The 18,296-nt window shown below is 41.3% G+C and overlaps 1 protein-coding gene across 2 annotated transcripts in view; it reads left to right on the top strand.

The window, feature by feature from the left end:
- The window catches only part of APPL1 (adaptor protein, phosphotyrosine interacting with PH domain and leucine zipper 1), a 66,336-nt gene that overhangs the window by 38,947 nt on the left and 9,093 nt on the right, over positions 1 to 18,296 (top strand). For both annotated transcript variants that reach the window (XM_030205509.1, XM_030205510.1), the window contains exons 13-19: positions 2,777 to 2,833; positions 5,499 to 5,590; positions 9,562 to 9,744; positions 15,287 to 15,336; positions 15,620 to 15,794; positions 15,901 to 15,937; positions 16,988 to 17,134. In XM_030205509.1, coding sequence (XP_030061369.1) covers positions 2,777 to 2,833; positions 5,499 to 5,590; positions 9,562 to 9,744; positions 15,287 to 15,336; positions 15,620 to 15,794; positions 15,901 to 15,937; positions 16,988 to 17,134 — 741 coding nt within the window. The remainder of the gene's footprint in view (positions 1 to 2,776; positions 2,834 to 5,498; positions 5,591 to 9,561; positions 9,745 to 15,286; positions 15,337 to 15,619; positions 15,795 to 15,900; positions 15,938 to 16,987; positions 17,135 to 18,296) is intronic.

Raw genomic sequence — 18,296 nt, 5'->3', positions numbered from 1 at the left:
TGAGTGGCAGTGGGTGGAATAGACGGATGGAGTGAACTTCAAAGGATGAGAAGCTGTGAGACTGAGGTAGGTGGAGAGGTTGGAAGCTGCAGGCGGGCGAAAGTAGTAGTCCGCCGCCACCGCGGCCGACTGGGCGGGGCGAATGGGAGAAAAGATAACCTCCGTGGCATAGGGCTGCGATTGAGGCAGAGTTGTCCGGGGTGAGCCAGGTTTCAGTTAGGGCGAGCAGGTGAAGGGAATGGGAGATGAAGAGATCGTGGGTGAAGGGAAGTTTGTTGCAGATTGAGTGGGCGTTCCATAGGGCACACGAGAAAGGGAGGGAGGAGGGGGGGAGGAGGGGAATAGGGATGAGATTGGAGATATCGCGGGATCGTTTGCATAAATGAGATGAGGATGAGGACAGGTGTGGGGGACCTGGGTTGGGATTGATGTCACCCGCGGATAGCAGGAGAAGGAGCAAGAGAGTGCGGAGAAGGGTGGGTGATGAAGGGTGACGAAGGCGGCGAAGACGGGATGCGCTTAGGAGGAAAGGGGAAGGGTTCATGGCAGGAAGGAGGTGTTGAAGGTTGAGAGCTAGGAAGGAGGAGGAAGACAGTAGGGATGGTGAGGAGGTGGGGGACAGGGGTAGGTAGGGGAGGGCGGAAGAGGATAGGGATGGGTAGTGAGATCGTGTGGAAGACAGCGGTGAGAGGAGGAAAAGATTAGGGAGGGACAGGGCAAGGAATAGGATGTGAATGGGAGCCATGGGTAGTGACTGAGGTGTTCAAAGGGAAGGTAGGTGGGCTGGGAAACAGGCAGGTGAGGGTAAGTAGTCGGGCAGGAGAGTGATGAGCTGGTAGGAAGATGGGCTGGGAGGCAGGGGGGTGGTAGACAGTCAGGTGATTGGTGGAAAGTCAATGATTGGCTAGTAGTCAGGCTGGAGTGGTTTGAAGCAGGATCTGGCGGACTAGGACAAGCTGATGCAGACAGACTGGAGTAGGCTGGGACAGGCTGAAGCAGACGGACTGGAACAGGCTGTATCAGGCAGACTGGAGTAAGCTGGCTGGAGCAGAGGGCCTGGATTAGGCGGGCTGGAACAGCAGGAGCAGAAGGCTGGAGAGCTGGATCAGGCTGACTGGAGCAAGCTGGATTAGGCTGGATTAGGCGGGCTGGAACAGCCGGAGCAGGAGGCAGGAGCAAGCAGGAAGCGCTGGATCCGACGGAGGCTGGAGTAGATGGACTGGGATGAGTAGGAAGAGCTGGATCCGACGGAGCAGGGACGAGCAGGGGGAGCTGGATCAGGCGGGCTGGAGCAAGCTGGATTAGGCGGGCTGGAACGCGCAGGGGGAAGCTGGATCAGGCTGGAGCAAGCTGGGTTAGGCGGGCTGCTGAGCAGGTGTAACACAGTAACAGATGGTAGATAGACCAGCATGATCCATCTAGCCTGCCCAACAAGGTGCTCTTTGCAGAACATGCAGGTTACCTGCTCTGTGCCTTTTGTTTATGATTGTACCTGCCGCACCATGAAGGTTACACCTTCTGATATATTTTTTTTCTTTGATCCCATCCTCTTGCTAGATAGGGATGTTCCGTATTTATCACATGCCATTCTGAATTCTGTCGCTGTTATCTCCCAACCCCTTTCCACAGCTTCAGTTTAAGCATGATTTCTGTCAGTTTACCCCCTAATATTTTATAAATTTTATAGAAATAAGTGTTTTCCATGTAGGCAACCTGTTATAATATTACTCTCAGAAGAGACACAGGAGAAGAACAATGCAATGACCTCTTTATCCCACTTTTTGCCATCTATAATATATACCTTCCACATATTTTGATGGAATAACCTGCAAGGGATTTTGATAGGGCCGAGTAGAGCAGTGCCTCAGTTTTTTTGCTGCTAGAGAGCTTTTGAAAACTAACTCCTCAGAAATTCAGTTAAAGTCAGCTTGAAGAGGGGGATCACAGTGGTTTTGAGTTTGTAACTGAGTTATGTGTTTTGATAGGAAGAAGCAGATTGTAAGCATAGTAAAGCTTTCTGGCAGCACAGTATTGTAAGGAAATGTTTATAGTTACATTGGTAGGGGAAATGATAACACTAGAGGACGTGAGCTGAGGTTGCAGGGTGGTAGACTTAGGAGTAATGTCAGGAAATTCTTTTTCACGGAGAGGGTGGCCAATGCCTGGAATACCCTCCCGAGGGAGATGGTAGAGAGACATTATTTAGAAAATAGATGGTAGAAAACAAAAAAAAATAACCCCCCCCCAAACAACCTTAAATGGCTGCAGGGGGTGGATGTGTGAGTGACGCTTGGACGGCTATTTTGGCTGTAAAAAAAAAACAAGGCCGGTACCAGCCAGACTTTGTAGGTCTTTGTCTGTATATGGCAAATCTGGTTTAGGATAAACTGGAAAGGGCTTCAATGGCAACCGAGGACAGTGCTGGACACACTTTTATGGTCTGGGTCCCGCAAATGACAGGATGGATTTGGATAGGTTGGAGTGGGCTTTGACAGCAACTTCAGTAGGTGGAACATAAAGATAGAGCCGGGAAGACTCATGATAAAGTATATAATATCATATTCATTGTTGATTTTAATCATGAATTGATAACGAGTGTAACTGTTGGGCAGACTGGATGGGTTGTTCAGGTCTTTATCTGCCGTCACCTACTATGTTACTATATATAAAAAAACGAGACCCCTTTTCACAGTGGTGTGTGCTGCTGCTGGCTGCAAAATATGGTATTATTTTGAAATGTTAATTGTGTTCCCTTTTCTACTCTTTTTGTCTCTAGTGGATTTGCACAATAAATAATATTTCAAAACGGATATATCTGAGTGAAAACGCAGAGGTAGGTTCTCAGTTTCATTACTGAGGCAAACTTTGACTAAGAAAAGGTTAGTGTAAAAACTGCAAACTTAGGGACCCTTTTACAAAGGTGTGTAAGGGCCTACACGCCAGATCGGCATTACCGCCTGGCTACCGCATGCCCCGGGTGGTAATTCTGAATTTGGCATGTGCTGGAAACGCAGTAGAAAATATTTTCTATTTTCTACCTCGTGACATTTTTCTGGTGGTAAATGGCAGTGGACATGCACCCGAGTAGCACATGAGACCTTATCGCTAAGTCAGTGGGTGGCGGTAAGGTCTCAGGCCAAAAATGGATGCCCTCTGGTTTTTATTTTGCCACACGTCCATTTTCCGGCCCCTTAAGAAAAAGGCCCTTTTTCTAGGACACAGTAAAAACTGGCCAGGCGCATGCCCAGAAGATATGCTCACACTGCCGCAGGCCATTTTTGCCATGGCTTGGTAAAAGGGCCCCTTAGAAGGCTGCAAAATCATGCCACAGAAGTCTTTTTGCAAGGGGAATTGTGCATACAGTCTACAAATGCACAAAACTGGTAAAATTTTGGTATATTATACTATTTTTGGTGCAAAACATACTCTTTTTTTTATTATTGATTGACTTTACAAAAGTGCCCTTCGAAGTAGTAGTAAATGTTCGTACATAGTCTTCTGTGTACAAAAGTTTCAGATTCCCCCTGTGATGCAAAGGCATGCTAAGTAGCTCACTCATGTAGAATTTTGTGAAATGGACACACAAAAGAGGAATTACAAGCTCTTTTACACAAAGTAAATAACTGTCTGTCTCGAAAGAGTGTAGTTGTTTGGTGTTTTTAAATTCCTCCTCCATGCAGTCGCTTCCTCTTAAAGGGGCCTCTAGCCTCATGTCGGAGAATCCCCAAGGTCGTTGAGTCCAAGGTGGTACAGTGGCCTGCTTAATCTCCGGTACCCTGCCTCCTTTTACTATAAAAATGCTTGGTTCCCAGAGACTTGAGGCCCCTCGTGGGTGGAGGGTCTCTGACACAGGGCCAGTAGCCCCTGATGGAGCTAATTTTTAATGCCTATGGCCAGGAACATAGGTAAAAATATTGTGCAATGCTTAGTTACAAGATACAGGCAAGCCAGGTGATTATTTGTGGTAACAGCATAGTAAAATGACCAAATGTAAGCTTGGAGCTGGCAAATTAAACATGATATAGTATCAGAAATATACACATTTAACAGCATTGTAAAACAATTGTATAACAGAAATATGATAAATGTCAGCAGAATATGAATGATACCTTATTAGGCTGCATGGAAAAACATTTGTATAATATAGAGATGTCATGTCAGCACAACACATATACAACACCTTGATAGTAACACATCAGAACATTCAGATAGCATAAGATATGCTAATGCTGTTCATACAATACAGTGAAACTTCTTAATAGGCAGTCGAGAGGCAAGTACAGTTGAGACAGATAGATGGGACGAGATGGTTAGTGTAGAGTCACTGGGATAAATAGGTGGGTGATTAAACTGAGAGAAAGTTATATGTACAGTTGAATAGGGTATGAGGAACTGGCCTAAGTTACAGGGTTTACAGCAAGATAATCCAGGTGTGGAGAGAGTAGATAATCAATTGCCGCATGTGTTAAAGGATCAGGAGAAGAGCCAGGCTTTCACCTGCCTCCTAAAGTAGAGGTAGTCTTGAGCTCGGCGAAGTCTCTCTGGTAGTGAGTTTGTGTGAAGGCTACTCCTGAGAAGGCTCACTGGCAGGTGTTGCATTATGCACTTTCTTTTGATGAGAGTTCAGATTGTGATGTTCCTTAGAGGCCTCAAAGATGTGTAGAGGGCTGACTTATTCAGACAAAATGAGCCACAGTGTATAAAGACCTTGGAAATCAAAGATAAAAGATCTAAATTTGAGCCTGTAAGCTGCTGGTAACGAGTTCAGTTTTTATAGGAAGGGTGTGATTTGGTCACACCTCTTGCAACCCTCTAGTTGTGCTGCATCATTCTGAATTAGTTGAGGCTGGTGCAAATTCTTCTTGGGTTTGGCCAGTGTACTAGGAATTACAGTAGTCTAGTCATGAGATTATCACAGCATTGGACCTCTGTGGTCAGACTTGTCTTTTTCAGTATGTAAAGAGAGATTTTGTGGTTGCCACAGGTGATATAAATGGTTTTTAAAAGTTGTTTGAATTGCGAGACCAAAGTAAAAGTCTAGCCGTATCCCTTATAGGGACTTTCAGAATTATTCCTGTGCGTAACAGGGGTTTATCCACAGAAGAAGATCCTTCAATTGCCCTGGGCCCTCGGGAGAATGTAGATGCTTTTCAGTCTTAACACACACCCGTTGCATTTGTAAAACAAGCATGATGCTTAAAAGACAGCAGTGCACCATGTGAGGTTTTCGAAAGCTGCTGAAAATTGCCTTCCTACTCCAGAGAATGTAATTGAAGGGCTTACTTACAAAACCATCTAAATCCAATGTGGACTTAGCGTGTTTTGGAAATAAGCCCTTCAGTTTTTAATTTGGTAGCTTAGATATTAATGTATTTGTGAGCAGAAGATGTATATTTCAGAATTGGTAGTTTGCCTATGAGCACACACAAAAAAAGACCTATGATTTACCACAACATATACACATATATATATTTTTTCCTTTTTTTTTTTTAATGTAGGAAATTGCAGCCAGGGTTAACCAGTCAGCCTTGGAGGCTGTCACTCCTTCACCTTCCTTCCAGCAGAGACATGAGAGCATGCGGCCAACAAGGTAAGTTACAAAGTGTGAAGCTGTTGGAAGAGCATGTTTTCTAATTTGTCTCGCTGTCTCTTCTGAATTCTTATAGCCTTTCAACCACTAAACGTGGCTTTCAGAACATCTTACAGAAGGGGAATTGCTTCTTGCAGGCAATTTACTTTGAATTTTGTTTAGTTGCATTTAATTAGAATTTTTTAAAAACTTAGATTCTTTTTGAACCACTCAGTGATGTACAAAACTAAAAGGAAGATAGATATCCACAATGTACCAAACAACTTTTGCACAGCTGAAGTGCAAAATGGCATTTAAAGAAACAGTCCTGTCAGCAAAAGCAGCATCCCAGCTATGCTGTTAGTCTCTGTCCCAATAAGTAACCATTACAGATTATTGTTAGCAATATGTAATTTATCTTTAAAATCCTGCATAGTAATGGAAGATTGGAGGGTGGCCAGTGTAACACAGTTTATAAAAAGGGTTACAAAGGTGAGACTGATGCCAGTGCCGTGCAAAATATTAGAGACTATTTTATAAAGAGCAAACTTACCAATCATACGCATAAGCATGGATTAATGAGATAAAGCCAACGTAGATTTAATCAAGGGAAATCTTGCCTCACCAATCTACTATATTTCTTTGAAGGGGTGAATAAACATGTGGATAAAGATGAGCCAGTCATTGTTGTGTATCTGGATTTTCAAAAGGCATTTGACAAAGGAAATTAGAAAGTAATGGATGATGCGAGCTGCTAGGCAGCCGCCTATACAATGAGCTCTGCGCTCAACTAACCCACAGCCTCTATGGCCTGCCAGCTGGACAGTTTCTACTACAAGTTCTCAGCTACTACCTATCCTGCCTTCCCAATCTGGGTCATGAGGCAGCCCGCTGTAAACTCTTTACTAATTGCAGTCTATACCAATACTGTCTCTCCACGGCTGATGCAGTTCTTTAAGTTTCCCAGAGACATGTGCAGATAACACTCAGACATTTAATATAGTTAAAATGACTTATCTTTTTATTTGCATAGTGTAGTTCGATGTATCTCACCAGATTAAGGTGAGCAGGTTTCAAGAATACAGCATACAATTCAGAAGCCAGGAACTAGGAACATACAAAAACAGCATCCAAAATTCTTCCTGTCTGTCTTCGGAGCTCTGCCAAGCTGTAGAGCTTCTTTTGCATGAAAAAGGCCAGCAGCCCCAACAAAGGAGGTGTAAAGGCAGAGAGTCCAGGAGAGAAGGTACCTGGGGCAATGGAGGGTTAGGTGACTTGCCCAAGGTCACAAGGAGCTGCAGTGGAAATTGAACCCAGGTTGTCAGGATCAAAGCCCACTGCACTAACCATTAAGCTACTCCTAGTGTGGATTAAAAACTGGTTAAAAGAAAACAGAGTCAGTAAATGGTCAGCATTTTCAATGGATAAGGGTAGATAGTGGGGTTCCCCAGGGGTCTGTGCTGGAACCGCTGCTTTTTAACATTTATAAATGATCTAGAGATGGGGGGATAGCTAGTGAGGTAATTAAATTTGCTGATGATACAAAGTTATTCAAATTTGTTAAATCACAAGAGGATTGTGAAAAATTGCAAGAAAACCTTACAAGACTGGGAATCCAAATGGCAGATGACATTTAATGTGAGCAAGTGCAAAGTGATGCAAGTGGGAAATAGGAACACACACCTACATGATGCAAGGTTCCACATTAGGAGTCACTGCCCAGGAAAAGGATCTACATGTCTTCGTTGATGATAGATTGAAACCCTCTGCTCAATGTGTAGCTTTGGCTAAGAAAGCAAATAGAATGTTAGGAATTATTAGGAAAGGAATGGAAAACAAAAATGAGAATGTTTTAATGTCTTTGTATTGCTCCATGGTTCAACCACACCTTAAATACTGGATGCAATTCTAGTTACTGCATCTCAAAAAGATATAGCAGAATTAGAAAAGGTTCAGAGAATGGCAGCAAAAACGATAATGGGGTTGGGACAACTTCCCTATGAGGAAAGGCTAAAGCAACTAAGGCTCTTCAGCTTGGAGAAAAGATGGCTGAGGGGAGATACGAAGATGGTTCTTACTGTAGGGGTGGGTTCATAAATTTTAATAAAATTAAAACTTGAAACTATAAAATATTGAGTGGAGTGGATTGGGTAGACATGAATCACTTGTTTTACTCTTTCCAAAAATACTAGGACTAGGGGGCATACAATGAAGTTACTAAGTAGTAAATTTAAAACAAACCCAGTGGTGTACCAAGGGCAGGGCAGTGGGGGCGGTCCGCCCCGGGTGCACGCTGCAAGGGTGTGCGGGGATCAGCCACGTAGCTGTTGGCTCCGCTGGTTCCCTGCTCCCTCTGACGAGTTACTTCCTGTTCTGGGGCAGGGAACCGCGCGACTGTTCCCTGCACCTGCAGGATGAAAAAGCGATGCACTTGGGGGTGAAGGTGATGTGTCGGGGGAGGAGTGATTCATGGGGGGGGGGTGTGCAATGGCGATCTGCCCCATGTGGCAGCTGACCTAGGAACACCACTGAACAAACCAAAGAAAATATTTCTTCACTCAAGGTTTAATTAAACTCTGGAATTCATTATCAGAGAATGTGGTAAAATCAGTTAGCTTAGCAGGGTTTAAAATGGTGTGGATAATTTCTTAAAAGAAAAGGCCATACGCCATTAAGATGGACTTGAGAAAATCCACTGCTTATTTCTAGAATAAGCAGCATAAAAACTGTTTTACTGTTTTGGGATCTTGCCATGTGCTTGTGACCAGGATTGGCCACTGTTGGAAACAGGATACTGGTCTTGATGGACCTTTGGTTTGTCCAAGTATGGCAACACTTATGTTCTTAATAAAAGTGTAGTATTTCTTTTAATAAGCAGTAGTATTTCTTTCATCCCTCCCTTCCTTCCCTTGTCCTTAGAATGGAGATTCTTTGGTAGGTAGTGGTGGAGGATTCAAAGCGGCTCCAGTCAACCTGTAGCAGTCTCGTGATAATACTGGTAGAGGTCAAGCTGCAAATAAGGTCTTCCCAATAGATGGCAGGAATGGGATCAGGATGGGAGTGATTGAGGGGTCAAGGGTGGGGTTATTGGCTATCAGGGGGCTTCCTGGCTATTGAGGAGACAGTTGTGGAGGTTGGAGAGGATCAATTTTGTTTTTGTATCTACCCCTTTATCGGCACTTGCATACAAGTTCAAAAAACAACATGGAAATGTTTCCTATATGTGCATATTCCCTATGCCAGATGGGGAATATCAAGGTAGATTTTTAGCCAACCCAAGCCATTCCCAGATTACGCCCCCTTGAAATCTCTGCTTCCTTGTCATCTTACTAGACCAGTCCTCATGCGACCTGTCAGTGTAAATGCTGCTGTTTACAAGAGGAGATGCTTCTAACATAACTTCCATAGTCACATACAGGCCAGGATCAAAGTATACAAGTTTCTGTGGTCCTTGTTGGGAACTGTTGAGTTAGTCGGAGGTGGCTAAGTCTAGTGATGAGAAAAATCTCTAATGAATACTCTGATGCCTCAGCCTTGGACACCCCTATTTTTTTTTTAATAAAGGTTGGCAAGTGAACCCTCCATTGCCTGCCGCATTGAGCCTGCCATGAGTGGGAAAGTGCGGGGTACAAATGTAGCAAAAAAAAAAAAAGTTGTGGCATGTTCCCCCTATGGTGGAAGATGAGAAGGCCTATTGAAACAAAAAATAACCTGAGATTGGGATCTGAAAAAGTAGTGCAGACCATAGACGTGTGAGGAGGAACTGATTTTCTACCCTAATGATGAGACCTTACTGACTGATTATCAAATAATTGTTCTGTCATTGATGAGAATGTTTTGAAAATAGGGTCTTCTACCTGTGCACTCCAGACTGGTTTCCAGTTAGCAAGCAGCCCCTTTAAATAAATAAATTAGCCACTGTCTTTGAGTTTTTCCTTTATCATGTTTGGTCTTTATATAAAGGTGGACCTATTGTCTTGTTCTTCCTTTAGTCAGAGTCGCCCTCATGCCGTTCGCACTAACAGCTCAGGATCGCTGGGATCAGACTCTGCAGTGCTTGCGGCACTCGCTCTGGACTCCATTGTTGCTCCTGATATACCGATACAGTTTGACATCATTTCTCCAGTTAGTGAAGACCTGGCTGGACAGGGGAAAACTCCAGGACAATCAGGCAGGTAGGACAAACCTTGAAAGGATTGGAATCTATTACCTGTCTGCAAAATAATGTAAAGCATACAAATAAATCTACAGATTAAGTATGTTGCTTTTATTTTTTTGTCATTAAAGTACCACTGCAGTGTCGTACTTTTTTGGGATGAGTGACCCGAACCTTCTGTAACCAGATTTAGATTCATCAGAACAATTGTTAATATGGTCTTGGAACCTCATACCAGCGCACTGCTGTTTAAAGTTCAAGAGCTTAAGTCATTTGTCATTCCTCCACCTCCTAACCAAAAATACTACTTTTTTTAATAAACAATGACAAAAAACTTTTCATATCAAAAGAAAGTTTATATCAAAAATATATAGTCCAAGGTGCAAAAAAAAAAATCAAAAGTCCTGAAAGGTACTTATCTCAACAGACAATCCAATGCTGTAACACGTATCGTCACCGGACACTCACAAGCGTTCAAGCATTTTGGTGATAAGCCTGCTTCTGGGGTTAATGTAAGCATATGTTATGCACCGGCTGAAACCTGCACCAAATGGTGTCAAAAACACAATCAAAATTGTTCCAGGCGATAAGACGCCAAACCTTTCATAAATGGCTCTAAGCGGCAACAGCTCCATAACAGAAATTTTTTTAGTCATTGTTTATAATAAAGAATATTTTTGGTTAGGAGGGGAGGAATGAAAAATGAATTGAGCTCTTAATTAAGGTCTCGAACTTGAAATAGCTGTTCGATGTAAGAGATTCTAAAATTATATTAACAATTGTTCTGATGTCATTTCCTTCTTATTTAAAGATCTTTTTCTTTTAAGATATTTTGAGGTTTTTTGCACACACACTCTATTGGTTTCTTCCATTATTGTTGTTGATTACTTAAATAATCTGTCATCTTCCCTCTGATTTGTACAAGTCTGTCTTTTAATTTTAAGCTGAATTGTACGTGGATTAGTTTGGATATATGCACTTTTACAAATTTGAACTGTTACGGTGCAAAGCTCTTTGGGAGGCTAATTTTCAAATCCATTTATGTGTTTTATGTGTATAAAATGGGTGACTGAAAATTAGCCACATTGAAGGTGTACAAAAGCATGTGCGGTTGTCCACTTTTTGTTTAGAACTGTTTTTCCTGGGGGCCTGTTTATGTTGGGGGAGGGGAGTAGAAAAATAGTGCATACAGGCTGCATTTTCAGCTCTATGTACAAGTTTACCTTCTCTCCCCAGCTAACATCGAGCTCTGGTGGTAAATGGTACGACCCCACCCCCCTTAACCCAGGGGCAGGACTAGGAAGGAGCTAGGGGGCCCCACCAAACTGGTCTGCACAGGGCCCCGCAGTTGCTATGACCAGCCCTGTATGCGCTGATAGAAGTGCAGGGTACATCTACCAGTACCCCGATATGTCCCTTTCCTTTGGTATATTTGAGCCCTTTCAGAGCAAAAGTGAGCTGTAATCCACTTAAAATTTTTTATTTTTAGAGAACTTTATTAACATCTCAAGCTACAAAAACAAGCACAGAAAAGGTATTGCAATCCGAACAGGAAAGCATTTGTCACAAAATCTTTGATTAACTCGATTCTGTGAAAACAAATGCTATCAACCTCTAGTCATTTAAACAGATTTTTGCAATATTTCTTTAACCCCCCACTCCCCACCCGCAATTTATCAGAAAGGGAAATCCTTCTCAATCCCTCACCCTACAAATATATGAGAACAGGATGTCAGCATTTACAGAACAAACTGTTAGTGTCCGCTTCTGTGTAAAAGGCAGATGACTATAACAGTCAGACTGTGTAAGAAGACTGATATTTTGATTTTGTATTGTTTTTGTTTGAGTATTTGGTGTTTTTGTAAATTTTATGTATGATTAATTTGTAAACCGCTGAGAACATTTGGATTGTGTGGTATTCAAAATTTTGAATAAATAAATTAGTGTGGGTCATATCCACTTTGTGCATTATTTCAACTATGAACCAGTTCATAGCCTAAGAAAAATCAGGCCAAGTCCATACTTAACCTTATTAGTTAGGTGCAGGCATGGCCCAATTTTTCTGCTGAGTCTGACCATAGAGGCTATAAATCAGTGCGTAGCTAAAATTATTTATTTATTATTTATTTTACTTATTAGGATGTATTTACTGCCTTTTTGAAAGAATTCACTCAAGGCAGTGTACAGTAAGAATAAATCAAACATAAGCAATAGACAATTACAGCAGTAATACTCATCAAAATATGGCATAGTATGCTACTTACAATGTCAATACAATACGTAATAGAACATTTTAATAGACAGCATAGGGTATAAGCAATGATGGAACATATAGATAGGTAAGAAAGTAAGAGGATTTAGAAAATAAGGTGACTAATTTGAAGAAAGTTGCACATGAGGTCAGAGAAATGTTTAAATGTTATCTCAGCTAGGGTAGGATTGGATAAACATGTCCTTCTGCAGTATGTGCAGCCCGTGTCACTCCTTGTGTGTGTGAGTGAGACTTACAAGTTAGTTACTTCTTCCGTTAAAGGCCTGGTTGAAGAGTCAAGCTTTCACCTGCTTCCTGAAGTAGAGATAATCTTGTGTTAAGCGGAGCCTTTCAGGGAGTGCATTCCAGAATGTGGGGGCTACTCCGGAAAAGGTTCACTTTCAGGTATCACTTCGTGTAATGTCATTTGGAGAGGGTGTGGTTAGGGATACCCCTTAGGGAGGACTTTAGTGTCCTTGGAGGTGGGTAGAGGGTCATCCTGTTCTTCAAGTACTCGGGCATTTTCCTTTAAGGGCCTTGAAGATCAGTCATAGAATTTTACATTTATTCCTGTATTGTACTGGTAGCCAATGAAGTTTATGTAAAAATGGTGTGTAATGGACTGTAACAGATTCAGAATCTTAGAAATACTTATATAGTTAAAATAAAACCTCAATTCATGGATTGTTGGTATGCACTTCGTAGTTTTCAGTTCTGATATCCTTGGATGGTCCAATTGATGCAGGTTGCTGTAGGCTTTTCTTTGTTGTCCAGGAGGAAGGTTAGATGTAAATATAGATCCAACTCAGATCACAGGACATGAGGAAGTTCTTTGTAATATGAAGGGAAGATAACAGTTTCCTTCTTCCAGCCAAATAAATGAAATTTGAAGTTAAATTGAGGACTGATGCCTCAACACAGACTGAGCAGAAGTCTGTGAAGGTTTAAGTTGTAAATAAACAAAAAGTGTATTACTTAATCTAAGTTGCAGGAGCCTGAATAATAATAATGCAAAAAGTGGGCATGGCCTGCTTTGGTTCTGTGGCATAAAAGTCATATTGTAATTATACTGATTAAATTGCTTGATAGCTGAGTTTGTTTCTTTTTACAATATTTTCTCATTTAACCTGTAGTCTAATCTGATATTTAAGGGAAGGACACTTCAGAATTGTCTGTTTATAGAGCTTCAACTGGTTTCTGTCAACACACTCATGCTTTAGCCCACAAAAGAAATGCAAATTATATTTCTCCAATCGAGGATAAGAAGGAGGTAGATTCCCTACGATAACAAAGTCTCACAGAACCAAAAACAGAAGGACCAATGGACTTTGAAAACACCAAAAACAGTCGGTAAAGAGAAAACTCTAGAAGTTTGAAAAGCCAATAAGACCTGACACAGTGCAATGTTTGGCAGTTATATGCCTGCAGGGGTGTGCTGGTAAATGTTTAACAACAGGCTCTTTCTCCGGACGTAGCCAGCTCTGCAGTTGGAAGGGCCAGGGGTGGCCGGGGGGGGGGGGGGGGGGGAGCAACACTTGCCTCTCTCTTCTCCCTCCCTCCCTTTGTGCGGGCACTTTAGGCATACCTTTGCTGACAACCAATAAATGGACTGCCACCACTCCCAACATCTTGCTCTGAGCAGCATGCTGAAACTTCTCACAATGCTGGAGAAGTCCTAGCCTGCTGCTCAGAGCTGGAAACAAGGAGCTGGGAGCAGCAGCAGTCTATTTACTTGGCTGGCAGGGCTCAGCATCCCCACCAGCAAAGTAAAAGAGAATTCAGCAGGGGGCCCAAGCCCACATTTTGGGAGCCAGTTGTTAAGTAGCCATGGAGGGCCCTACTTTAACAACCGGCTCCCAAAATTCTTAAAAACTTAACAGCTGGCTCTTGCGAGCCTGTGAGAGCCTGCTCCAGCACACCACTGCATGCCTGTATCTAGTAAATGTTGTTGTCACTCTGATTATGGAAGCCATATATAACTGTTGAAGGAAGACTAAAAGTCCCTGCCAGTGCTCCTCGTAACAAATATATGGGAAAAATATAACCAAATTATATATTTCCAACTTTTCAGAGAAATCAGAAGGACAGCTGCTTTCTTGTTATTTTTAGTGCCTCCTATTAAATTGAATGAATATTCTTTATGAAAGATTTCCAAACTGGAGGGTTGCCCTAGATCTCATGCAATAAAAAAGAAAATAAGATGATACCTTTCTTATTGGACTAACTTAATACATTTTTTAATTCGCTTTCAAAGGTAAGTCGCCATCTTCAGATCAGAAATGAGCAAATATTGAAAAATATCATTTTATAAGTCAAACACAAAAGTATTCCAATGACAGTCTCACAGGAACAGGGATGGGTTAGGTGAGAGATGGGGAGAGATGATGGGTGATAAGAGGGTGACAAAGCAGTATAATTTTAGGATTTATAATGGGATAGAAAAGCCCAATCTTTAAGTCTAGATATTTCCTTTGTAAGTGTGCCAATACCAGATATGATTGGTCTGCCATGGTTTCCAGGTTTATGGATATTGGGTACCCTGTGCCCACAGAAGGATAGTTTGTTATGAGGTTTTTTTTATTTTCAGATATGGCTGTACTTCCTCTTTGGAAGCGTTTTGATAAGATTTTTCAACTGTTTTGTATAATTCTGTCCGGGTTCTTCAGTCAGTTTCCTATAGTATGTGTTGTCTGAGAGCTGCCTGTGGCCTTCAATGTATTTTTTGTGTGTCCATAATCACTTCACAGCTTCCTTTGTCTGCAGGTTTGATGACAATGTTTTGGTTACTTTGTAGATTTTTTATGGCAGTTCTTTCTGGTGGAGAGAGGTTGTACAGAATTTTCTTTTGTCTGCTGCAAAGTTGTGATTTCACTCTGTCTGAAACTTTCTGTGTAGTTGTCTAATTTGTTGTTTTATTCATCGTGTGGGGTGAAATACGTGTTCTTTTGTTTAAAATTGTACTCCAGTCTGTTGGGAGTCTCTCTTTTGTGAAAATCTACTTTCAAGCAGAGTTTTCTAAAGAATTCTTCCAGGTCTGGGTATAGTTGAATTTCATCTAGTTTGCTGGAAGGACAAAATGAAAGTCCTTTAGACTGTACAAAGATCTCATGCTGTGATAATTGGTAGTTTGAGAGGTTTACTTATCCCCATTCGATTTGCACTTCTATCAGTGTGGCTACCACACTATTTTACCCTAGATTTCATAAAATTCCTGTTTGTGATATGGCTGTCTGCTTAATGACCTTGGAATATTGAGATGATGCAAAATGAAAATCTCTATTCTTATAAATGTCCTTATGTTTTAAAATAGAAGGACAAACCCATTTGGTGAATCTGGGGACACAAAATCAGAATCAGAAGGTAAGGCAACACTTCTAATTTACTAAGGATTTTCTCCCATCCTCTGTATCTATAGGAAAAGGCTTAGTAAATAGGATGTTAAGTATGGCAACTTGTTGATTTACAACATTAATAGGATGGTGCCCTCAGCTGCAGTGATAATCAATTTATCTTAAGTAGCTCAAGTATTAGCAAGTGAATTCACTTTTAAGAAGTTTTGGTGTTCCATGTTAGATATCATGCCACATAACTATTTCTTCCTAAAAGGCCTGATCATTGCTCCATGAAAACTATTCTGTTGCAGATTCTATTCTCCATCAGCTATTTATTGTGAGGTTTCTTGGCTCCATGGAAGTGAAAGCAGATGAGAGCTCAGATGTTGTCTATGAAACAATGCGCCAGATCCTAGCTGCACGGGCTATCCACAACATTTTCAGGATGACAGAGTCCCATTTAGTAGTGACTTGTGATTGCTTAAAGTAAGTCTTTTTCCAAACTGTCTTCCAGTATATTCTTAACTGAAAATCCTGTAAAAGAACTTTTAGATGTAGTGGTGTTTTTCTAAATTTGTCCTATCACTTTTAGGTTAATTGACCCCCAGACTCAAGTCACAAGGCTGAGGGTGAGTTGATATTTCTGTATATTTAATTTTTGCAGTGCTGTGTTAGTGGCCTTCCCCCTCTTACTAATGGTTAGTTAACTTAACCCTGAGTTAATAAAATACAGGTAAAGTTACCTATAAAGACTCTTATCAGAATTGAACTTTATCTAATTTTCAGCACTGAAAAGTGTTCCTATTTGAAATTTGCTCACCCTTCAAAATGTTTGTCCTCTCAGTGCAATGAAATCTTTTGCTGCTGTTGGACATTTTGATGTACCTAAATTACACTGATATGCATATTTTCAAAGCACTTAGCCTTCCAAAGTTTCATAGGTTTCTATGGAACTTTGGAAGGCTAAGTGCTTTGAAAATGAGCCCCTGAGGTCAATCACCTAAGATTTGCTGCTCCTCAGGAAGAAATTTATCATTTTCTCAGCTGATAAAGGTGATCACAAAATAAAATTGAAGAGCTTTCTTGATGCTTGAAGGTGACTGTCTTGTCTTCAAAGCTCATATTCTACATATTTTATGCTAGTGTAGTAAAAGAGATCACAACCTATGTGTTTCTCCATGACCAGTATATCTGTCAGAACTCTGCAGAACACGGCAAGAAAGTGTGGCATGAAATGTTTTAATTTCAGCTGGGACGGTCCTATCTCCTGAATCACCTACTTGCGCTATTTTGTTTTTAATGAGAAAAAATTAGGGGAGACACACTTTAAAAGTAGTTGTGTTCTAAGGCGTTTTTTTGTTGATTCTAATATATATAAAAATAAATTGGATTTATGGTGTGCAAAACTTTGGGGACCTGATTCCCCTGTCCCTCCTGGCATACGTCCCCCATAGAGAGAGGATTGGCATGCTGAACATTGAGAACTTTTTAGCTCATAACACCTCTCCCCGTGGTGAGCGTTAATAAATTTGAGAGATCAAGATCATACTCCACGTATCCTGGCTTAAGGAATGAGGTTCATTACTCTCATGGCATTCACAAAACTGAGGGAAAATTACAGTTTGGGCTGAAATAGTAAAAAAAAAATGCATTAATGACTCTTTGATTTGTTTGTGCAGTTTCCTTTGCCCAATGTGGTCTTATATGCCACACACCAGGAAAATAAGCGCCTTTTTGGATTTGTGCTTCGTACCGCAGGCGGAAGAATTGAGGGCCGTCCAATCTCTGTTTGCTATATATTTGAATCAAACAACGAAGGAGAAAAGGTATTTGAGTTACTTACAAATCATGTTCATATCCATGTTTTGTAATTCTGGTTTTCAGCACCAGGTCAAGGCTGGATTCTCTAGTAAGAGGTAGAAAATTTCACCAAAGTTTCAGAACTACAGTATATTTGCATAAATTTCACACCATTTATTTAATATACTTATTTTAGATAATACAAGTGAAGTATTTACAACCTATTTGTGTGTCTGTATAATTTTTAAGTACTTTTGAGTGCCTGATGGATTGCAGATCAGCACGACCAGTGCTTCCATTAGGTGAACTAGGCAATAGCCTAGAACACCAAGATTCTGGGGCCCACAAAAACATCGGCCAGATCATTTAAATCCCCTTCCTTCTGATTCCCACCCTCCTGGTGGTTTGGCCCCCATGGCTGGCTGGTAGTTAATAGTGGTCTTCTTCTGCACATGTTCTATCTTGTGATATGAGCCATAAAATCCTATAATCTCATGGTTTATGCTGTAAGAATAGCTCCCTGTGGTGGAAGAAGCTGCCCTTCCTCCTGTTGGCCTCAGGGGCTGAGCACCTGGGAAAATGCTGGGTTATGGCTTCCAGGCTCAGTTGGTAGGTTGCAAGAAGGACCAGGATTGCAAGATTAAAGATTTGCCTAGATTGCCAAATATCTTTGCACTGGCCCTAGAGGTTCGTTATCAAATATAGGGGAAGGAAAGATTCTCAGAGATGGATAATGAAGCAGTTGGGGATAGGAATGATTGAGAATTGGGTAAGGAGAAGGGCTGTGTATACTCAAAAGCTCATGTGAAATCTGAGAATGCCTAATCTTATATTTGATGTTTCCTCTTGAAACACAGCTTGGCAAGGTTATCTGTTGGTATCTATAAACATGCATAGATAGAATTTTTTTTTTTTTGAGTGGGTAATTTTATAAAGATTTTCACCTGTAAAAAAAAAAAAGTCTGTTTCACATGCAGAAAAGACCTTTTATAAAATTGCATTGTCGCATTCGGAAAGAGTGCACCTAATTCTGATCTGTTTGGAGGCATAAACGTGCCTCAAAGGTATGTGAACGAAGTCACGAGTAAGAGCGATAGTGGACAAAGGGGTATGTTTTACTAAGGTGCGTTAGTCTTTTTAACTCACCAAAACATTCCTATGGATGCATTAGCTTTTAACGCAGGTAAA

The sequence above is a fragment of the Microcaecilia unicolor genome, chromosome 6 (assembly GCF_901765095.1).
Source record: "Microcaecilia unicolor chromosome 6, aMicUni1.1, whole genome shotgun sequence".
Taxonomy (NCBI): domain Eukaryota; kingdom Metazoa; phylum Chordata; class Amphibia; order Gymnophiona; family Siphonopidae; genus Microcaecilia; species Microcaecilia unicolor.
This window is presented reverse-complemented; position numbering and strand designations above follow the sequence as displayed.